General features: G+C 42.6%; 1 protein-coding gene across 4 annotated transcripts in view; it reads right to left on the bottom strand.

Annotated features, from left to right (window-relative positions):
• Positions 1 to 24749, bottom strand: part of Sdccag8 (SHH signaling and ciliogenesis regulator SDCCAG8) — a 191779-nt gene that overhangs the window by 133594 nt on the left and 33436 nt on the right. For 3 of the 4 annotated variants that reach the window (XM_041635410.1, XM_041635412.1, XM_041635413.1), the window contains exons 9-12: positions 23490 to 23628; positions 14844 to 14996; positions 6896 to 7030; positions 3149 to 3265 (exon numbers count right to left, since the gene is read on the bottom strand). In XM_041635410.1, coding sequence (XP_041491344.1) covers positions 3149 to 3265; positions 6896 to 7030; positions 14844 to 14996; positions 23490 to 23628 — 544 coding nt within the window. The remainder of the gene's footprint in view (positions 1 to 3148; positions 3266 to 6895; positions 7031 to 14843; positions 14997 to 23489; positions 23629 to 24749) is intronic. The other variant, XM_041635411.1, reaches the window with a different exon arrangement.

The raw sequence follows: 24749 nt of genomic DNA, 5'->3' as shown, positions 1-24749 counted from the left end.
AGATGTACCCTCATTTCCAGTCAGCTAACCCAGCAATGCCAGGTTAAACACAAGACTCGGAAATGTAGTCTGCATTTTAGAGTCTCTGACCCCCCTTCTTGAATGCAGTGAAAAGCAATGCCACATGGTAGCCACGTGCTCCCATAGTGTGGCAGGGGATTAAGATGTAGCTCTGTAGAGTGCAAAGACATGTTTCAAAAGTACAGAGCACACGCACAGCCTTCCATAGGAAATAGACAATAAAGAAAGTTGATTTTTTTTTCCCTCAGAGTTCCTTTCACCTCCTTTAAATGAGGATATACCTTAGCATTTGAATAGACAAAGAACACCTGCCTTGCATTTTGGAATAAGCCAACTGTGAAACATTTTTGAGATAAAGAAATGTGAACATTGTCTGGGTGTCACTTGCTACTAATTATTGTTAATATTGCTCAGTGTAATAATATAATATGAAAATTTCCTTCATGAATATAAAGTACTTGTAGATAAAATAATAAATATAATGTTTGATATCTGTTTTAAAATTTTCTGCAAAAGGAGAAGAGGTAGAGGAAGACAAGGAGAAAGAGGAATTTGTAAAAGATGGAAAAAGCCTGACAGTGAAGGTGAAGCTAAGAGAAGAATTCTGGGCCGGCTGGAGCAGAAGTGACACAGGAATGAATGTAAGTACTAGAAGCACATAAGTTATTTATAATATTCCGTCTCATGTGCCTTTAAATTCCCATGATGGGTGTGTATATGTACGTGTGTGTACCTGATATTTACCAAAACACAAACAAAAAAAGAAAAAAAAATCAAGACACAAAGTTCCCAATCTCCACACCAAATGCCTTTTGTGTTTCTTCTACAGACGCACCCCTGAGACCGACAACGTTCTCTAAGCTGGAGCGATACAAAGGAGCTGATGGGAAGGAAAATTCACCCGTGGGTCCTGACACAATATAAAAAGAAAAGAAGAAAGTGGGCGGAAGAGACAGCCATTGTCCCTCCTCTAACCTTTCTTTCTAATTATGCCAGAGTCAAGGCTCAGGTCACGAGGAAAATCATTTTGGTGGTCAAGCATTTGCCCTGTTTTGTGTACATCAAAGAGGCTCTTGTTCTCACCACATTCCGATCTCAGTTTCCCACCTACTTTCAAAACCCATCAAGTGGCCAGATTAGCTAAAATATGAATAAAATGACTATATTATGGGGAACACCTGTTTGCAAACCAAGAGACAGGCCTCTGGTTCTGATGACTGTATGATATGTAAGGCTTTAAAATTGAATATGCTTTATATCATTGTAGGTATTTCAGATAAATGCTCGCCATGGCCAGCTTTTCAAAGCTAAATGTAAATTTCTCTGCTGGGTGCAGATGGTGGCCAAGCTAAATAGCTCTCCGGTCTTACAGACAGAAGGTCAGGTCATGGCTGAAAGACCAAAGAACAATTGCTTCCTTGCTGCTCCAAATCATCCAGGGAATGAGAAGCTACGACTTTCTGAAACTGTCTGTTCAGTGCAAAACAGTTACAAAGAGTACCTACACGGTCTCCTTGCAGTCTGTCCCGGGAACACGGAAGAAGGCAAAGTCCCCTGACCCTCCACAGGCTGACTCCTGACCACTGTCCTGCCCCACCGGAGGTACATCTCTGTCTACACTGCATCACTAAGGACACTGGGAAACTTAATATTTCAGACATCCGGAAAGAGTGGCAAAGGAAAACCATTCCCTGCAACTTCAGCCTTTAGGAAGAGACAGTGAACTAAAAAGACAGACACTGGAGATGCTTTTAAACTAAACTATCATTTCCAAATGAGCTCTCTTTGTTAGTGTACCGTATTCGTTTTTTATCACTAAAACAGGACAATGTAATTTTAAATCATTCCCAATCTCTTTGCTTCTGTGTTCTATTAGTTGAAAACATTATACTTCTAGAGTGCTATATAATAACTCAGAAGATATTTGATACTGTTACAGGGTGTGCCAACATAGCTCTAAAAACCTGTGGGCATCAAAAAGAGGAAAGCGCCCCGTTGATTTAGTAGTTCCAGGCTTTCATTCCTTGGTGGGAAGAACTTCCATTCCTCTATCAGGCACGCCCCCAACTGGATGAAATGAAGCCTGAACATGCTAGTACTGAGATCTCCAAAGTCTTCATATAGTGAAATCAAAACTACTTTTATTCTGGTTGTCTGGGCTTCATTTTAGCACTAAGGGTTTCAGCCATGATTTGAATTTTTTTTTTGCACCAAACTTCATTAGCACTTTCTTATTTAATCCTTTCCCCAATTGCCTTTATGTCATTTGTCATCAACAGCTGATGGGCTGAAAGGGAAAATATGTTGAAAATATGATAGAAAGCCTTCATTAGAAATATGTTGCAAAATTATCTGGAGCAACTTCTAAATTGTAAGGATATCTCTAAATTATTGATACTGATACCTCAGTCTTATTATTTTAATAGAATACACAATCTGCTTTTCTTGGCTATAAGGAATGCAAACCTTCAATGGCCTATAACGTAACATAAAAATAGAACATCAAAAGTCAATCTGCCATAACTTTCTCTTTAAAAGCCTTCCCTGGAGTCAATTAAAATTGGAGTATCGACACACTCTCAACAGAGTTCTAACATAAAACATCTGTTCAAACTGAAATTGAAGCAAGTAGCATTTTCGTAACATTTCTAATTCCACTGCATGTAGGCTTCCTGAGCAAACGTATTCATGGCTATCTCAGTGAAAACTGCTTCCATTCTGCCAGCAATCAATTTGATTGACATATTTACATATCAACTCATCTCATCTTACAAATTTTAAAGTTTTTCATTTAAAATTGGATGCAAGTTGGCATCTTTGAAGAACTTTATGTACGTATATTTTAGGTTCAAACTGTGCATTAGAACATTTTTTAAACTTTTCTAAGTAATAGATACATATCCAAATGTATATTTATGAACTGTCAAATTGGAATTTCATATGCAAGCAGTTGTATTCTCACCACTTCACGTCAGGCAACTATAAATGAAATTCTTTTAATAGTATAAACTGGGTACTTACATTAGTTAGAAACAATACAAGAGAAACAAATAGCTAAGGGATAAAGCCACACCAACTCCAGAGAACATGTCACTGATACAATAGCTCTGCTTGTGTCATTCCTTACCTCATCTTTAATTTCAAGATCCCTTTGAGATTTTGCTTTGTATTCTCTGTGCTCCTTTTCTGCCTCATCCTTCTCCATTTTCGTTTTATTCAACTGAAAACGCATTTCTCCACACACCTGTTAGAGCATAAAAACAGATCAATGGCCTCTGGAATCGGCAGAGCAATGCCGACAATTAGATCTTTTGGTGCCCCCTAGAGGACACACAGACTTTTCTAAGAGTATTAAATACAGTGTAAGATTTGAAGGCAATACAAGGAAATAATGTTGTTTAACATTTCAAATCATAACAATGAAAGGTTAAGTCAGAAAGATGGACCAGCAGGTAATGATACTTGCCACCAGCTTGAGTTCCTGAGTTCAACCCAGGGTCCCATGAAAAGGACAGGACCTACTCCTTTCCTTCAAATTGTCTTCTGACGTCCCTGAGTGGCATAGCACAGTGTGGCCACACAGGAGTATGCGCGTGCACTCACACACACACACACACGTGTGCACACACACACGCACGCACGCACACACACACACACGCACACACACACGTGCACACACATGCCACCTTGTGATCAAAAACAATAAAATAATGAAATGCATAATTAAGAAATTGAAGTAAATTTTCAGGATTATTTCATATAAAGTAGTTTTAATAACCAGGCAGTGATAGTGCATGCTACTTTTAATCCCAGCATTTAGGAGGAAGAAGCAGGCAAATCTCTGTGAGCTTGAGGCCAGTCTGGTCTACAAAGGGAGTTCCCGAAAAGCCCAGTTTCAAAGAACGAAAAATAAACAAATGAATAAAAGCCCAAAAAAGTCTTAAATAAATATTATGAACAAAAGACACTAACATATAAAATTATACTAATATTGGTAATTAAAACAGTTAAACTATGTTATTATTTACACATATGGTCAAACATTCTCTCTATAATATAAAATATTTATTTTTATTTGTTTTCTTCACAGACAGGGCTTCTCTGTGTATCAATTATTGTCCTAGAACTCACTCTATAGACCAGGCTGGCCTTGAACTCAGAGATCCACCTGTTTCTGCCACCTCTGTTTCTGCGCCACCACCTGGCTGAAAAATATTTCTTTAGAGACTTCATCAGTTGAGCTTTTAAGGAAAATTATAAGGATTTTTTCCTTGCTAATAGACTCTGTTACTGATATTGAGATGTACAGCAACAGAATTTACTGTTAACACTACAGACAGCTTCAATCTTACTGTCATAGTACACAATATGACTTAAACACTATAGAGTAACTTTCAGTAAAAGTCATATATTGGCTTTAAGCACACTCTACAATTATAACTGTTTATAAGAGGAAAATATACATTTAAATGAAGTAACTATGATATATTATTATATAACCAATGCATACAACACCTTTAAAATGTTGCAAAACATTATGTATGCAATTTTGGTTTTTTTCCTCTAATCCAGGTCACTGCACACAGAGAAACATACTTGAAAAATAGAATTATCAGTAAAGCCTCAGGAATGTCGAGCCTTTGCCGAAACTGAGAACCCACGGAAAGCTGGGTTAAATTACAACCCTTTCTGAAATTCAAGTGCAGTCTTTATAGTCATACGGCATCTAATGATTATTCTTACCTGTAAATTTTCAATTTGGCATTTCTTCAAAAATGATGGTTTTAGAAGCTTCAGAAATTAGTTTCATCATTTTTGAGATTAAAATATAGCAAAGTATGAAATCTATACATCTTCCTTTGCTCAAATAAAAAGCTCTTTAGAAACAATAGGCACTGGAGCAAGACAGAAGTGCAATCAGCAGTCAGAAAGTAGAACAGGAAGAATGACACACATGGACACACATGTAAGCACGCGCACACCACACACACACACACACACACACACACACACACACACACAATCAATCAATCTTTAGTGCATGAAAGTTGACTTTTCCATTCAAAAAATTATAAACTGAGCTCCCAGCTCAGTGGTGGTGGTGGTGCACGCCTTTAATCCCTGCACTTGGAGACAGAAGCAGGCGTAACTGTGAGTCTGAGGCCAGCCTGGTCTACAGAGTGAGTTCCAGGACAACCAGGGCTGTTGCACAGAGAAACCCTGTCTCAACACCCACTCCTGGAAAAAAATGAAAAAGAAAAAATTCTAAACTGAAAATACTACATAAAATTGAAGAGTTATATAAAAATTTCTCCTCCATTCCAAACCATTTGGCTTAAGTAGGTTGACGAGTTAAGCAGAAAAACTCTCAAATTTCTAACATCAGAAAATCAGTTCCTCAACTGTGATAGCAATGAGCTTATCTAAGTGTCTGAGTCTCGTCTTCTAAAGGCTCATTTTATTCTTCAAGTTTACCTCTCACTTTCTTAGTCCTCATTGTTTACTTTATTCATCCACACACCTGAACTTCTAAGACGAGTCGAGGCATTATACTGAGCCGGAATTACCATCTCAGGCTTGGAAACTATTCCAAATTCATTTAGTCTAATACATCACTCTCTGGTGTTTGAGTCCTTGTGGGCAGCTGTAGGGCCCAGAGCTCATTCGTTACTTCACAATGCTTCATCAGAGGTGTCTCCTGCAATGACCCACAAACCAGTGCCACGGATTTCACCTGCAAACCCATTCCAATGCCCATTCCTCCACAGACCCCACTTCCACCCCAATCTCCAGACAGACACAGAAGGTATGCTAGCAAGCAGGACCTTCTTAAATCCCTTCATCAGCAAGCATGACTTTAAGGAATTGGAGAATTAAACCATGAAAAGAGAAATAGCTCTTTTTGTAAGTTGTATATGTACAAATTAATATATAAGCTAAAATATTTCTGATTAATTATAAAGTAACAATGAAATAAAATGTATCAAAACTTAAGAATATAGGTTATAAAGTTATAAAATTATCTGTGAATTTAGTGGTAAAGAAGGAATTGATTTCATTTATATAATTATGTATGCCAATATTCGGTTTCTTACTAGTCAAGTGATTTACGTGAAACCCAGATAAACTAGCACTCTTAAGTCAGTTAAACCATTATACTTCACTGGAAGCATAGTGCTGCAGTATTTTAATATATAACTTAAGCATTAATAAAATAGGAATTTATGCTAAATCTAAGATTTAACTAAGAGTTTAATCTAAACTCTTGGTTTTAGAAGCAGATCTGAAAATGAAATGAGAGGAAGACATTTTGATTTCAGGCACCCCTTTCAGGATGTCTTAAATAGTTATTGGGAAGACCAGCCTCGCTCTGTCTGCAGAAAAACAACCACTCCTAGTTAACTAATGCAGAAAAGCAAGCTTCGTTAAGGAGGCCACAATTAAGGCACTATAACTCCCAAACGCGAGTCTGTCTTTGCCAATTATTTGGTATAAATTATCCTTGGATTTTCAGTACCATGGAGGGGATGCTTGTGCTAATGTTTGCTGATAGACTCACTAAGTTGACTCTTATTAAATAACAAAACTTTTCTATTCCAAACTTCTTCCTGACCACACCAGGAGCTTTGGATATTAAGGGAAATGGTTTCAGAGCAGACGAGATGCCTCAGACAGTATCTGAACAAGAGGAGATCCCACAGCGGAGAGAAAACTCTGACTTCTACAGGAGAACCATGGCCATGGCATGTGTGTGCCCACACACACGCACGCACGCACACACAAACATAAACACGCACACTAAATAAATCTAAACAAAAGTGTTTTCAAAGAGAATATGTACTTAAGCAATTAATAAACCAGGTCTTGCTCAGACCTCTGAGACATCCGCTTCCTGAGAAGCAAGCCGGCTCTGAGCGTCCTCCAGTTGGCTGACAGCCGAAACCTTCTCCCTAGTCACCGTTTCCACCTGGGCCTCCAGCTTGGCAATATTCTGAGATAGGATCAATATCTGTGAGGAAACAAAGAATTCAGCCATGGTACTTGAAAAGTATTAAAAAGTCACTTTAATATAGTTCAGTGTCCGCACCCCTTCTGGGCTCCGTTATTTCTGTGTGGTCTGAATATGTCCACTTCTCTACTTCCTCAGCTCACCTCATCACCTCAAAACCTCCTTCACTCCTGACTCTTAGTTATTGGGAAAAGGTGTACGATAATAAAGTCCAAAGGCTGGTTGAAACCCTAGACAGCAGATATGATAGCTATAAAACAGACTGTGATGGGGACATTTCAAAGGGGGCATGGGGAACCCAGCAACTCTTAGGTCCCTTCTCACATGGCCTTTAAACATTAGAAAAGGTAATTTAAAGAGAGGAGATCCCCTCCCCCCAAATCAACACAGGGTTCTCGGCTGCCCTCTCTCACAAGCCCCACTTATCCTCTCGTTATTTATTGTTCCTCAGTCCTGTCAAGAACCAGATGTGCAATTATCTCCTGTCTTCCAGAAAGCCCTCCTCGATGTCCCGTTCCCAGCACAGGTGACCTTCACGGCCCTGCTAATCAGCTACTGTGCACACTTACGTCTGCTCTCTGTACTTGCTTCCCTTCTTGCTGTCACTGCCCCTGCCTTCCTAACTGCTTAATACTCTGAGAGTTACACTGGCATGTAATTCCGCAGCAAGGTCTGCATATGCCACCTGACCCCGCTCCGCCTCTGTATACCACTGCCATGGTACTAATTACACCGTTCCATTGTTTTCACCTGTCCCTTTGGTTTTTGGTTTTTTGGGTTTTGTGCTAGAAGTTCCTCAAGGGCATGTTCATTAAAAGGCACCAAATGTTCCATGAGTATATGGATGAATAATTAGGATTATTTCTAATTTTTCGGAGGGAGTCTATATCAGGTCTTACTCGTCTCTCCTCAGGACCAAAAATGCTTTCTAGTCCTTAGCCTTCATGGTTGTGCTGTTTCAAGGGATTCCAATTTTTCTATGCTAACCTCTTAGTTGAACTGACACATCTAAAATGAAAGAATGCTACCTTAAGCCAGAACAAAGCATAAGGGGATTTCTACTTCATCTGCTAGAGAAACAATAATGCTTGAATTCTACCATAGTCCCTGACAGGGAGACATTGTTCTATAACCGAAATAAATAACTAAAATTTTGTCATACATATAAGCTTATAAGAGGCGGGAGAGATGGCTCAGTGGTTAAGAGCACTGGCTGCTCTTCCAGAGGTCCTGAGTTCAATTCCCAGCACCCATATGGAAGATCATATCTGTCTGTCACTCCATATCCTGGGTTACTGTGACACCTTCACACGAACATACATGCAGGCAAAATATCAATAAGCATAAAATAAAATACCCCAAAAAACAAAACCAAATAAGCCTAATTAAGGTCATTTGTTCATACATGCAGAAACAAAAGGCTAATGGAACAAGAGACAGCAATAAGAATGGGACAATAAATATAATGAAAATATAATACGCATGCATGAAAACATCCTGATGAAACCACTGTTGTACATTATTAATATATGGCAATAAAAACTCTCTTAAGATATCAATATTGAACCATAATTTTGGTAAGTGAAGAGCATCACAGCAATAAACTGAGGTCAGGTGTCTACATTTGATTACATAAGTAGCATACCTGACGCTCGTGCAAAAAGCACGCCCTGTAGATTCTGTGTGATTTCAAATGATCAACAATTGACTTTTCTAAAATCACGGAGAACTGAATACTTGGCTTAGTTATTTTCATGTCCCAAACATTAAAAGACTGTACAAAAACTTAATTTGGGCATAGCTTTGCTAATACCAAACTGCAAAGTACCTTTGTGCATATTACAATCTGAACCAATAATTAAGTGTCAAAGGAAATAACAGAGCAAATCAAGTATCAATTTAATTTCCTTAATTTAAGAACTCAAATTCATGACTATCCATACCATAAACCTGTAATTATAGGTCTTCTGGAACCATACAACAGCAGTAAATTTTAGTGAAGCTATTTAAACTAATATATTACATATTTATGCGGAGATAAATCTGACTGTTAAACATATTAGGGATGCTCTGTGTTTCAAGTAAATCTGCAGATATTTATTTTGCTAATTGTAAGTTCTGTCCATCTCTATTACAAGGCATACATCAAATCCCTCCCTTCCGTGGGACTCCCGCCCTCTACCACCCATCATTCAGGTCCTCTGCCCACTACCTGTCTGCTGCCTCCTGTCACCCACTTCCTGAGGCTCCCCCTCCTGTTGTCACACCTTCTTCTCCCCCACGCCCACCATCTGGAAGTCAGCATTACACTGCAGGAGCTTCTCCATCCACATCTGTTGCAGGGCCAGAAGCAACACAGACAGCTGCAACACGGCTGGATGTCCAAGGCACTGACATCAGGTAAGTTCTTTAAACTTTGACAGGGGCAAGGAAGAGACAAGGACACCTAGATTGGGAAAGCTTGAGAGAGATTTCTGCAAAGCGGTTTCCAGAACATCGAATATTGCAAGAAGTGGTAGAAGAGATACAAGAAATTAAGGATTCAGGTAATGGGCTATTGTCAAGGGAACCAACTAAGAAAATGTGTGGGCTGGGGTGATGGACTGAACTAACAAGCCAGAGGGGCTCCGTACAAACAAGGCCCATACTGAAAGCAAGAGACAAACTCACAGCAGGTGATATTCATGGAGAATGATGCAGACATGGGCAGGCAGGCGGAGACACCTGTCCTCCTAGAGTTTCCCACACAAATGGGGGAGCAGAGAAGTGTAGTAATAGGGGCGGCGGCGGGGCTGCGTCCCCAACACCCCAGCCGCCTGCCCGGCTAGCTTATGCCCCAAAATAATTACACGGACACTGTATTCTTTTAATCACTGCTTTGCCCATTCTCTTCTAGGCTAATTCTCACATATTAATTTAGCCCATTTCTAATCATCTGTGTATGGCACCCCAAGGTGCGCTTACCAGGAAGATTCTAGCCTATGTCCATCCTGGGTCGGAGCTTCATCCCGGGAGTGGGGCATGGCGTCTCTCTGAGGCGTCTGCTCCCGAGAGCAGAGCTGTGGAGTCTGACCTCACTTCCTCTTCCTCCCAGCGTCCTGTTCTGTTTCCACCTCCCACCTATCTTCTAACCAATAAAATGGGCCAAGGCAGTTCCTTTATTAGCCAATGACCTTCCTCCATCAGGGAAGGAGATGATTACCTACTGTTGGGAAACCAGGAGCACCTATTTGTGCAGTAACTTTACCAACCTAATATTTACAGGTAATGATTAATTTGTCACTTTCCCTATTAGATTGTATTCCAAAGCTTGGTGCTGTGTGTGCGTGCGTGTTGTATATGTGTGCACTTGTTTGTGTGCACTGTATATGTGTGTATGTAAATACAATGTACACATTCATGCTGAGGTCAGAGGTCAGCCCTGGTATCTTCGTCATTCACTACCGACCTTAGTTTTTGATGCAGAATCTCTCACGAAACCTGGACTCACAGATTCTGCTCCACGGGCTGGCCACCAGGCCCCAGGGATCCTTTTGTCCCCAACTCCCCAGCACTGAGTTTGTAGCACACACAGCCATGTCCAGCTTTATTATGCGGGTGCTGGGGATCGGGGATCCAAGCAATCCTCACGCTCCTGCGGTGAGCGCATCACCAACTAAGCCGGCTCCCCAGCCCCAGAAAGCAGGTTTGAAAAGGAAAATGTTTTCTTTCTGATGCCACAGCTACAGTTGGATCAACTGACAATCCTTCCTATGCATCTATGAACACACTTATATACACAAGGATTATGCTATTTAAAAATATGCGGAAATTTCTTTCTCATTTTGTTTCAATAACTACGTCATTCAATATTTTGCATTGGTAAGTTTTTTTCCTGGGCATGAGTTTCAAATCTGCCTGTGGAACTGTAAAGGGTCAGAACAAAAGAGCAAAACTGCAAGGTCTTTTGCAGGAGTGAGGAGGGGATGGGGAGGAGGAGGCAAGGACACGGTAAGGAGAGACAGGGATGCATGTTTGCTAGCTCTTAGCGCACATGGACACTCGTGAGGAAGATCGTGGAACCCGTGCCTGAGGCATCTCCATTACAACTGCTGAAGCCGATTATACAGAAACTTCAGCGATACAGGAAACTAGGTACTTTCCTAGTGTTGCACACGTCTGTGCACTTCAGTCCCTTTAGAGAAAGAACTGTATCAGATTTGGATTAATGGAAATTGGATTGCTTGGATTAATTTTCAGTTCCCCTGAAATGAGATTAGGAAAACTAAGCTACTTGCCCAAGTTCATTCAAGAGAATACATACAACTAGAGTTTGTATTCTCTGTCTGTCTGTACTGACTCACAGGTACAAGAAAGCTGCCCAGCAAACCCATTGCTCATTCCCTAAAATAAAAATGATAATAGGCACAGGCTCAGTTTTATTCAATGTCCACCATAAATAAAACTGGAAATACGAGTTTCAAAGCAAAGCATCATGGCTTTTAATCCCATCAAACGCTTAAAGCAGTCATCACTCCCATGGATTGGACAAAGTTCCAGAAAGGTCAAACTGGACTTACTCCCACAGCTTCTGTCTGAAGCCATTCTCCCTGCTGAGACCTCCTGGGTGCTAGGACCTGGTGCTTCCTTACTCTTACAACTGTCCTTGTACTCAGGACACGCCCAGAGACCCGATGTGCCAAAGCTTACTCCCCTGTGCCAGGGTGCCGCACTTCTGCTGCCACCTTCACTCGGGAAGTGCCCGCCAGGGAGACACTCCCGTACAAATGCACCTGGCATACCACCAAGCACAATCCGTTGCTCTTTTTCCCCTCTTTTTTGAAATTCTCATCCAAGTGTTTTAATATTGTGAGGCTGAGTCAAAGGGTTTCTACTAAACAACCACCTTCCCAAATAAAAATACCCTAGTTGTGAGCCGGGCGGTGGTGGCGCACGTCTTTAATCCCAGCACTTGGGAAGCAGAGGCAGGCAGATCTCTGTGAGTTCGAGACCAGCCTGGTCTACAAGAGCTAATTCCAGGACAGGCTCCAAAGCTACAGAGAAACCCTGTCTCGAAAAAAAAAAATACCCTAATTGTGAACAATAGCTGTGTGTGTGTGTGTGTGTGTGTGTGTGTGTGTGTGTGAGCGTGCGCATGCATGTGGGTGGGTGTGTGTGTGTATTGGGGAACATTATTTTAACCTGTGTGAATTTTGTTTATGCTGCATTTGTTTAACTCTGTGAAGCTGTGATTCTTTGCCTGTGTTAAACACCTAATGGTCCTAATAAAGAGCGGAATGGCCTGTAGCAAGGACAGCTGTGGGTGACAGGCAGCGAGCATAAGTGAAAGGAGAAACAAGGAGAAGAGGACATCAGGGCAGCCACCCAGCAAGCCACAAACAAAAAAGAAATGTATACAGAAGTAGAAAAAGATAAGAGCCCAGAGGCAAAAGGTAATCTGGATAATTTAAATTTAAAAACTGGCAAAAAAATAAGCCAAGCTAATGCCAGGCATTCATAACTAAGAATAAGCCTCTGTGTATGTAATATATTTGGAAGCTGGGTGGTGGGACCCTCATAAATTCAAAAGAGTAAAACATCACACAATGTGTGTGTGTGATTGATTTTCTCTCTCTCTCTCTCTCTCTCTCTCTCTCTCTCTCTCTCTCTCTCTCTCACACACACACACACACACACACACACACGATAGCCAATTCAAAGCTCCACATCCCTCCATACCTTCCCCAGTCGCTAGGATTCTAAATCCTGCCTATTCTTTGGACCTCAGCTAATACCACCTTTGCCCCGAGAACTCCCATGATCACTTGCAGATGGATCAGTTCTGAGCCTCTGCCTTAGTCCTGCCTTTCCAATGCCATGGGGCCCCTCTTTCCTTTCCTTGTATGTTATTCATACTTCATTCAAAACTATATATTTGAGCATTTGCTAATGTGCCAACAATAAGGATATTGGTTTATATATGCAGGGATTCACAGAAAGTTAGAGAAGGCAACAATCCCACAAGAATTTGCAATCAACTCAACTATGGGAACCCATACAGCAGAACTTAGTTTTGCTTTGGGAGGCTCTGATGGAGGCTGTTTCAAGAACTTTGAAGGATCAAACAGAACAAAGACCTTCTCTGGATAGGAGACGAAGCCCACTCAAACCTTGCATAAAAACAAACAGCCAGGCGGTGATGACACATGCCTTTAATCCCAGCACTCGGGAGGCAGAGGCAGGTGGATCTCTGGGTTCAAGATTACCTATTCTACAGAGTAAGTTCCAGAACAGCGAAGGCTACACAGAGAAATGCTATCATGAAAAACCAAACCAAACAAACAAAAGCAACAAAACAAACAAACAGGGCAGACTTGTCCTGAATGACTGGGGATGGGCAAGGACGTCAGTGTGGTAGGAACACAAGGGGAAAAGTGAAGGGACATGAGACTGAAGAGACAGGAAAAATGGTGGAGAGACTTTCGGTTTTGCTGTAGGTTTATCTGAGGCTGCAGGGAGATGAAAAGGTTTTCAAAGTATGAAACTGAGTTCACCACGGATTATCCCTGCTGGGGTTTAAAGAACAAGGAAGGGAGCTGATGTTGGTGGCAATGACACCACAGGGGCTGGAAGTACCTGCCAACGAGGCTAAGAAAACACCACAGGGCAGAGAGAAGGCAATCAAGGTGATGGGATGGGTTTCTTTAACTTGGTGGCATTGAGGGGGAGGCAGCAGCCAAGGGACAACATGATGAACTGTTCCTACTGGGACAAGGAGAAAAAGGAATCAATACATCGATGAATTAAAGGCAGAGCAGTTCCCAGTTATCTAAATCTACACCTGTTAAACTCTAGAATTGTCTGTACAGCTTTCTGGATGGGTCTCTCATTGTTTTAGAGGCACACATCATCATCTCTCAAATTAAGGATATGGGTTCAAAGAAATTGCCCCAAAAGTACCTTGTAAGAAAAGAGAAACTGAAAATCTTAAAAGGAAGTACAGCACGAGGGGAAGGGGGAGGGGGAGAGCACCCAGTGATGACACACTGTGATCCAGCGGCTACCAGTGATCTCCTGAATCCAAGATGTCACCCCCCCAATGCCACACCTCACCCCAACATCATCTGCTGGCATATATTCTAGTTCTACTCCAACTTATTAACAAGGTGATTTCCCTCAAATATTCACATCATGACAACGCTGTCCAATATAAAGCCATTTCGTGGCTTAATGTCACATCTGAATGAAATTTCTAATACTCGTGTAGATTTTAAGAGCATGGATGATTTATTCCCCCGTACACTTCACACTCCACTCTTCTTCCCGAGTCCCTGTGCTTCACCACCTGCCGGTTCTAACCCTGACCATGCACAGAGGTTTCAGCTCCTAAGAGCTTGTATTTTTCTTGGACATGATACTTCCTTCCCCTGAACTCAATTCGCCCCCTGCCTATCCCTTCATCTTTCTCAGCCTCACTTCAAAATCCTCCTGACAAGAAGCCTTTCGTTGACTGTCTAGGCTTGAGAGATTTGATCATTTATGAGCACATCAAGCCTGTACTTTAAGGGACAGCAGCATTGGTTCCGTGACTACATCCCCAGGGCCTCCAATCCATGTGCTGGAGCTGAGAGGTAGAAAGGGTTGCACCTGGGATTGCAGAAAGCAGCAGGAGGGCTGGATGAGGACTCAGGTGTGCAGGCCCCCACTGCCAGGAACTCTGCTGCCCTCCCGGCCAGGACAGACTGAAACTATGAGCCAAAGTCAGCCCTTCCCTCCCTACAGTCCACCCCTCAGATGCAATCCCACGGCCTCAGGAAAGTGTGTAGCACGGTACCTTTGACTCTGCAGTCTCCCTCTCCTTGGCTACTTCTTTCTTTATCATCTCCTTCTCAAAAGCCCGCTTCTCTAGCTGAGCAGCAAGTTCTTTTTCCAGTCTTTCTGTCTGCCTCTCCAGCTCACTCTTCAGCTGCTCGCACTGCATCAGAGCCTGGCGGACAGAGAATGAGAAGTGGCATCAGGAGTGTGAAATCACCAGCGAGAGGTCAGACAAGTACACGTTCTTCTATGTTAGACAGTTCGGACCCACTGGGCAGTCCACCACCACGGGCGGTCACAGCAGCATGCCACCCGTGCCCACAGGTTTCCATGTCCATTGAGGATAGCGGACTAGTCAGCTGGAGAGTTCTGCCGGCCCTGATGGTGGCCACAGAGCACTCAGAATCTGAAAAATGAGTTCAGAAAGGCCAAGTGCCTTGGTATGTGTCGTTATGTGGTGCTAGTACTTCATGGAAAACATACTAATATCTCACGTCCTTCTCATCCAAAGTATTTTCATTCTTTAAATGACACATAGAAAATTTAAAGCAGATGTTGAAAACTATATTTTATTATATGCAGGCATCTATTAACACTATTTTAGTAAAGCTTCCTTAATATAACTAAGAATTAGTTCACTCCCCTTAAACACAGATTGCTGCCTCCTGTTATCAAGATGAACATCTTTCAGCAGCAGTAAAAGTTCATAATTGAAAAAAAATCACAATTTTCCTTTGTTCAAAATTGCCCACAATGTTTTCCAGAAATAAAAACTCTCCTACTTCCTTTCCATTATCTACAATGTCCAGCAATGAAATGGAACTTCAAATCACCATACAAAAACCCAATATAGTTACGCTGCTCTGGTGTCTGTCTTCTGACCACTGTTTGTGTCTGGCACCGACAGCACCAGCCCCACAGAGCGCCCAAGTTGTATAAGCTGGATGGTCACAGCTGTTGACAATGGAGATGGAAATGGTCTCGATGCACGCTGTAAGGCTTTATTATGGTTATACTGCTCTTTGCTAAAAGCTAACTCTAGACCAAAAATATCTAGGATCTGTGAACTCTTCTCCCTTCATCTAGAAGACATTCACCTTCAGGTCTTTATTCTGGAACGTGTCTGCTATCCTAAAGTATGACAGCCAATTTCACACGTGTCTGGTTAACCAAAACAAACACAATTCTGATTTTAGAAGGTTCATCAACAGAGTTAGTCCCAAGCTAAAGACTAGAGGAATGCCTCAGACTAAATAAATTTAAAACTGATTATAAAAAATGAAAAGCATATTTTTTCATAACTAAATCCCTTGGAGGCTAAAATACTAGAAATGATGAATTCTGTGCTTCAAAATACAATTATCAGTGAAAATTACTTTCCATTAATCTAGTGAAATCAAACGACAAACCTGCAACTTTTCCCTTCGTAATGAAACTACTGGTATAAGAAAATAAAATCAATATATCAGAAGAAATTCCCACCTGGACAACAACTTAGGCTAAGAACAACTGAGAAAGCAGCCCAACCCAGACAGCAAGAGTGGAAAGAATAATCCAGTCAGCATAGAACAGGAGGAGAGGCCAGCCACAGGCTGTTTTGATGGAAAACACAGAACGCAGCTGAAGTCACATGAGCACATCTTGCTGACCGCTGCTGGTGGCTGGCCTTCTGCCAGCCGCCAGCAAGGGAGTGGTGGGGACAAGAGGAGCACTGAGTAAAACCTTAGGTTACAAACCAGTTATGATATCATTGGGTATGTAATCAATAGTCACATTTTAAATAGCTTTCATTTTTATTTACTTTTCATTTATTTTGACATTTATACCTGGCTATAATGAGAAAAGCCATGGATTTAGTAACACTTGGAAATAAAAAAATTTGTAATGTGTATGTACACGTATGTAGTGAACATATACACATATATGTGCATGTGTAAGCCAGAGTCCTCCTCAACCTCTTCTCTACCTTCATTTTAGAAACAGGGTTTCCCACTGAACCTGCAGCTCACCAATTAGACTGGCTGGCTGTCATGCCCTAGAAAGCCCCATCTCCCCCCCCACCCTACCCCCCACACGCCCCCACCTCTGCCCCCAGCACTGAGAGGACAGGAGCACACATCTATGTGGCTTTGATCAGGGCACTGGAATGCAAACTCTGGTCTTAATGCTTGAGCAGCAATCACTTTACCCTCTCGCTGGTCAGGGAGTTTGGAGCCCCTGAGATGTAAAACTGTCTCTTTTTCCATTGGACCTCACCTGTGGCTAAGGGGTTCCTACACCTGCTACTTAACCCCAATACTTACAAAACTATTGCAGGATGCCGGTCCTTGTCATTCAAGGGCTCCCATTTATTTCTCTCCACGAGGAAACTAAGTCCTCAAAGCTAGGTCACAACTAGGGTGATGTCTCCAAGTGCGACCCGCACTCATTTTCCCTGGGGTATCTGGGGAGATGGGTTCTTGCCTGGGAGAAATGGCTGTCAGCCTTGAGAATGGGAGAAATTGTGTGCATCCACACCAGCAAATTCAACTCAAGATTTTTCCTTTGCAGCTATTCCGTGCTGTCCCCATCAACACTCATTTCAAAACGTAATTTATTGGACTCAGTATTTCTAATTCTAGTTTTAGTAAGTCAAAGGTAACTATTACTGTCATAAAGAAGTCAAACATTTTTGAAAACAAAAATGATATCTGTCAACTAAGGCTTCAAATCAGGAAACCTATTGAATGACATCTCTGATTCCCTTCCCAACTGCTACAAATAGTTTCCTAGAAATTCCGGTGAAAAACTCATGAATAATAAATAAGATATTATGAGGATTTACTGCTCACTGTTATTGAACATAAATTTTGAAACATGAATGAATATGAATTTATTTTTATGAAACAAGACCATTAAATAAAAATGATTATCAATATACTTGAGTTTCTTACTTATAAATAAAACAACATATTGCTTTGAATTTATAAATAACTTGTTTACCAGAAATGCGTCCATAAATCTACACTGAGACTATTCACAAAGGCGTGCACCAGCGACCATGTTCTGAGAAAAGCATCATTATGTAATTTCACACTTACATAAGCCTAGATGTTATAGGTCATGTGACTACCTGACGCAATCAAGAAACACTCTAAATACGGAATGCATAAAGCTACTGCTGGTGCAATACTACACTCTGCTTCACAGTGAGATACATACATATATGTATATGGGATACATCCTCAAATAACGATAATAGAGCAAATACATAAACTAATAACAGTTGTTTTTATTACTGATGCCTACATATCATATATAACTGTATATGCTACATTTTAATGCAACAGTAAGCTTGCTTATCCCAGTACTACCACAAACATGCCTGTTAATATTACCATTTCAGTAGACAGGAATTCATCACCTCTCTTAAGATCTCCCGGGGCCCCTGTCCTGTGCGTAGTCTGTCTTTGTCCAAAGGCACTGACAGCTTGGTTTTGTTTTGCAGCAGACAATGTGCTGAGAGGAGGAGCATTACTTCCATGCCTGTAGCTGAAGCCCAGTGCTCAAAGCTTTTCTGATAAGTTTTTTCTACGCCAAATGTGCCAGGCTTTTTTGAGGGGGCCACCAACCAGCTCCCAAATCACGACACGGAGACTTATCATTAGTTTTGAATGCTCTGTCTAGCTTTGGCAGGTTTCTGGCTAATTCTTTTAACTCAAATTGATCTGTTTCTCTTCATCTACCTTCTGCCTTGGGCTTATTACCTTTCTCACTTCTCTCTGTGTGGAGTACTTTCCTGCCGTCTCTGTGTGGAGTACTTTCCTGCCGTCTCTGTGTGGAGTACTTTCCTGCCATCTCTGTGTCTTGCTGGCTGCCATCTCTCTCGTTCTCTCTTCCTTCCCCTCCTCTCTCAAGCCTAGATTTCTCCTCCTATTTAGTCTCTCTGCCTGACAGCCCCACCTATCCTTTCTCCTGCCTACCTATTGGGCATTCAGCTTTTTATTAAACCAATCAGGTGCCTTAGGCAGGCAAGGTGAAACAGATGCAACACATCCTTACATAATTAAACAGATGCAGCATAAAAAAGTAACACACCTTTACACACTTAAAGTAATATTTTGCGCATAAACAAATGTAACACATCTTTACAGAGTTAAACAAATATTCCACAACATCCAAGTTTCTTAATTCTGCTTTTTTGATTATACCACAATCCAAGACACAGAATAATGGAGAAAATCAAAACAAACAAACAAACCAACACTTATTTAACCTACTATGTTGACATTTTTCTCACCTCTGCTGTGCCCAGTCCATTTCCCGAAGCCTGTGCCTCGGTACAGCGCTCAGCCGCTGCACTGTGAGGACAGTCAGCCAGGCTGGAGGCTCGTTAACTTTTACAGCTGTTTCTTGGAGTTTCATCAGTCCAGTACTACAAACCCTCTGCCATTCACTTTTCTTTTTAAGAACTATCTCCGGTTGCACTAATGTGCGCTTTCCAGTACAGCCTTTCACTGCTCTTGCTCCGCATCAGAGGCCTTCTAAGTGGCTGGCACAGCACCAATCCGCTATCCCCAGGAAGAAATGTTAAGGGGTTCTTAGCACTTGGGTGTTTTCAAACATGAAATAATTTGCCCAGATCACAGATGTATAAAGTGGAAGAGCAGAGATTTGATGGACTGTAGTTTCACACCATTACCTGAAAACGACTTTATGGCCTTCTGATCAGATATTTGTTTTCTTATAAACACTATGGGTATTTTCAGTCACTACAAATGTAAACAATGCAATAAAGTGATGTCTTTTACCTGGCATGCAATACAAATAATGCCCACTAGATGGCAACAAACACCAAGAAACTAAGAAACATATAACTCCTGCCTTGTATTAAAAATATCCATGTTCACTATCTTTTAAGACTCCCCAAAAGAAAACTTCCCATGTCTTATCAGAACTTTAGGCAAATGCTCCTAGGCTTGCACCACATCATGTCAGCAGCCTTTGCCTCCATTCCTGTCAATTGAGTGAAAACGCAGATTCACAGTAGGCAATGCCTCAGTGCGCCTTCTCCCTCCCTCCTTCCTTATTCTTCTCTATATCATACACCCTGACTGCAGTTTCCCCGCCCTCCAGTCTTCCCAGTTCTCCCCCTCCCCCGGCCACCACCCCTCTCCTGCTGATCCACTCCTCTTCTGGCTCCCTTCAGAAAGGACAGGACCCCGAGGGATATCCACCAAACAGGGCATAACAAGGTACAACAAGACTAGGCATGAACCCTCATATCAAGGCTGGGTCAGCAGGCTGAAAAAGGTCCCAAGAGCAGGCAAAAGAGTTGGAGACATCCCATTCCCACTGTAAGAGCCCCACAAAAACATCAAGCTAACAACCATAACATATATGCAGGGGACCTAGAGCAAATCCATCATGGCTCCAAAATTGCTGCTTCAGTTTTTTCAGCCCTGTTTAGTTGATTCTGGGGGCCATGTTCTCCTGGTGTCCTTGATTTCTCTGGCTCCTACAATTTTTCCTCCCCCACTTCCACGAGGTTCCCAAAGCTCCAATGGTAGAGACCTGATGAAAATCTCCAGTTCTGGCTGTCTCCCTGCCTCATGTTTGCTGTGGGCCTCTGCATCTGCCCCATTAGCTGCTGCCAGAGCAGCCTCTCTGATGACAACTGGGCTAGCTCATTCTTAACCATTACATTTTAAAAGGCATTAATTATTTAATATCACATTTATAGCTAAAATTATTAATTTCTCTTCAACAAACATTAGTCGTGCAATGAATATGCAAATGGCATGTGAGAAAAACAGGGCTAGACATAATAGTCTTTCAAACAGCTAGAAAAAGTCACCACAACTTTATGTAACAACACTGTGGGTCAGAGAGGCAGAGATTAATTCAAACAAGAAGCAGGGGAGTTTCTACAAAGACTGCCACCTGAATTGAGCCTCCTCTGACAGACGTGTTTGTCACATAGGAACACAAAGCAATTGGTGCTGGCCCAGTGGACCCATGAAAATGCTGAGTCATAACTCACGGTCTTCGTTGTCTGAGTGTGGGGAGAGGTGACTCCAGGACAGTCGGAGAGCAGCTGGACTGAAGCTTCTGAAAGGCCAGCTAGGGATCAGTACATTCGATCTGGGAGTTCCCTCAGTGGGGGTGTTTACAATTCAGGAACACTAAGACAATGCAAAGGACAGGCTGGAACAGGGAGATGCCCAAGAGAAAGCAACCAGGAGGCTACTGTCACAGTTTGCACACATGGCAGAAGGGCACAGAAAAATCACAAAGGTAGAGGAGGTGAAAGGTGGGCACAGCCGAACAGGGAACTCTGCAGAGAAACAGCATGGGGAATGAGAAAGTCACTGTCAGGGTGGGGCAACACTGGAGGGATTTTAAGGACTGTCGTCTAGGAAGATGGATGGCATTACTTAACAGACAGTGGACAGAAGAGAAGTGGGAGAGGAAAGCTTGGCTGTGTGGAAGACACCAGCAGCATAGGTCTAGGAGCAGCAAGAAAAGAAGCTCCAGGGAACAGTGACAGGGAAAGCCTCAGGCAGGGGTGTTCAAGGACATGGGTGAATGAGGACTGTAGCCCAGGAGATCAGGCAGAGAAACTGCATTAGAGAAGGAGATGATAAAGAAAGAAGTAGCCAAGGAGAAGGAGAATGCAGAGTCAAAGGTACCATGCTAGATACTCTCCCACAGTCGTGGATTGCATCTGAGGGGTGAAGTGTGATGAGGGAAGGGCTGGCTTTGGCTCACAGTTTTGGTCTGTCCTGGCGGGGAGGGCAGCAGAGTTCCTGGAGTGGAAACATGCCACGGAGGCTCCTTATATCTTGATAGATGCATGGGGTCAGACGTGGGGCCAGACTGAACCATGCAGAGCTTGTCCATGGTGGACAGCTCTCCTCTCGGGAGCAGACACCTCAGAGAGACGCCATGCCCCGCTCCCGGGATGAAGCTCCGACCCAGGACGGACATAGGCTAGAATCTTCCCGGTAAGACCAGTTCTCACAGATTATTAGAGATGGGTTGATCGGGATGTCAGAATTAGCCTGTAAGTGCTAGAGCTAAAGGGCCAAGCAGTGTTTAAATGAATACAGTTTGTGTGTTGTTATTTCGGAGCATAAGCCGAGCAGGCGGCTGGGGTGCTGGGAACACAGCCCTGCCGCCCTTATTACTACACTGAAACCTTCACGAGCAATGGCTGGAGGCGATCAGAGAGAGGAGGGGTCAGAAGCCAAAGCTCCTCAGTGTCCAGGAACATCTAGAGTCAGCTCCCACTGGGGAAGGGTAGAGAAACTGTGATGAATACAGTAAATCTAAGTCCTTCACCAGAGGCCCTGGGGACAAAGGAAAAGTCAGGAGAGCTGGACTCTCATGATGTCCAGACCAGCTGAGTTGAGAAGAGAAGGAACATGTGAGGGAGTTGGGTCACAAGTGGACCCATCTGGAAAGGAAATCAGCAAAGAGTGAGGGTCAACTAGCCTGGGAATATTCCATAGGACCTAAGAGGGAAATGGATAGGCGATGGCTGTGATGGCCCTCAATACAGAATCAATCAGCTCTGATTTATAACATTTTCATAAAACACGGATGGAACTACATATTGAGTGCCCCTTTCTCCAAGGTGTCTGGCTAGAGGTCTTTCAAATTTTACATTCTTCATACGTTGCAGTGTGTGTAGTTTGAATGTGACTGGCCCCCATAATCTCAATGGGACTGGCACTATTAGGAGGTGTGACTTTGTTGGAGGAAGTATGTCACTGTGGGGGAGGGATTTGAGGTTTCCTATGCTCAAGATACCACCCAGTGTTTCAGTCAAGTTCCTTTGCCTGCAAGATATTGGACTCAGCTACCTCTCCAGTACACATCTGCCTGCATGCCCGCCATGCCCCCTGCCATGATGATAATGGACTAAACCTTTGAAACTGTAAGTGAGCCACACTAGCTAAGTGCTTCCATTTATAAGAGTTGTGTGGTCATGGTGTCTTCACAGAAAGAAAATCCTAACTAAGACACAGTTCTGTACAGAATTTACTAGATGAGCACACATATGCCAAAACCACACATCTAAAATGTCAAGTATTAAACACTTGAAGTATGGCCAGTAACACATCAAAGGAAAATACAGAACCACAACCATCAATCAATAGTAACCTTCAGTTATTCAAAGTGTCTAGAACACTGGTCACTTAGTGTGAACTATTATTTTATTACTATGGCCAGGTACAATTAATTCAGCTCACAATGAATCTAAGTTACATCAAAAGATGCTACTGGACACACACGTGTGATTAATATTTCGATGTCCCAACAGTTCCTACTTACACAGAGGAGGAACATTTGCCTTTAGTCAAACAGGAACATAGATACACAAGTGAGTTGGTGCTGAGACTGTCCCAGCCCTGAAGGTGCTCAGAAAACAAGCAGATTAAGCACACCAAAGCACTTCCCATATTGTTCTATGATCTCTGAACAGCAACAGGACAGACATATTTGCAGAGGAATAAGAATTCTCCAAATAGAAAGTTTGCTTAATTTAGAGAAGTCAACAGTTGTGAACCGACATCTGCCTTGTGTGTTTGAAATTAATTTAGCTATTAAAATAATCAAAGAAACATGCATAGGGAAACAGTGGCTGTGTATTATGCCCATTTCCAGCCATGACACTTGCCTTGGTCTTTTCAAAGCTGGCCTCCTCGGTCATCTGCACAGCCTGCTTCACCTGTTTGTAGGCACTTGTCTCTCTCTGCTGCACTTCTACCAAGCTGCTCCGCACAGAAACTAGCGCAGACATTAAGTCATCCCGCTCTCTGTCAGCACAAGAAGAACACCCACATGAGAAGTGACCATGTGATAGTGCACTCAAAGTCAGAAGAAAGGAAAGCATTCGTGTGTACCAGAAGAACTGCTACAGAGGGCCTGCCCAGCACGGATTACAGCGCGGCCCAGAGAATGACCCTCTGTCCTCCCTCAGCGAGTGGCAGGCAGAGCGGCCTGAAAGGCTGAGGCACTCATGGTGGGACCACAGCTGCTCGGGACAATCGGCTTCTGTGGAAAGGGCTGGCACATGTGTGACCACCATGCAAAGCCTCAGAAAGAGCAAATGACAGAGGAAAAGGAAGTGGAGGAGCTGGGAAAAGGAACCACATTCAGAAGACTGTGCTGCACATCAAAGGACGCCTCTCAACAAGGAGTCCAGGGAAAGATTTACAGTTTCTGAAGAGGAACCAGGGTCTGCCTCCTTGGCAGGGCGGGATGCAGAGGCAGTGCAGGACTGCTACTCCTGCTTGCCTGAACGAATACAAACCCGTCCTTCCGCATCTTTCTCACGGGCCTCATAGTTTTCCTTCCCTTCCAGTTAAATTCTCTCCGTTAGTTATGAACAAACCTGTAGTCTGCTCACTTGTTCTTTGCATTTCAGTGGGCAGGCACTATGGGAACCTCAAGCCCTCCACTCAAGTTTAACAAAATCTTGGCCCCTGGTTTTGATCCTGAGCAAGCTTCACCCACTCCTAAACAAGTTTCAGATGTTCACTAAGATAAGCTGCTTATTGGGGGCAACATTAAGCAGAATACTAATTTTGACGCATGTAAAATAGTAGGATCCAGCTTCACAGGTTAAATAAACTCCAGGTCAAATTCTCAGGATACTTTGGAACTTATCATTGTATAAAAAACTCCAGTAGAGGGGGCTGCAAAGACCTGGGCTCAGCAACTCCACTAAGTGGCTCACAAAGCTGTAGGTTTGGTTCCTCCCTTGGGATCCAATGCCTTCTACCCGCCACAGTCATCGTGTGCATGTGGTACACACACAGGCAAGTTGGCACATATATATATGTAAAATAAAAATAAAATTTTAAAAATTACATGTTCAGTGAGTCAAAGAGAAAGATAAGGTGGTCTGTTTTCTACATATACAAAGCAGAATGCA

The sequence above is a fragment of the Microtus oregoni genome, unplaced genomic scaffold, assembly GCF_018167655.1.
Source record: "Microtus oregoni isolate MIOR12 unplaced genomic scaffold, Mior012 000047F_ref0000412, whole genome shotgun sequence".
NCBI classification, from domain to species: Eukaryota; Metazoa; Chordata; class Mammalia; order Rodentia; family Cricetidae; genus Microtus; species Microtus oregoni.
This window is presented reverse-complemented; position numbering and strand designations above follow the sequence as displayed.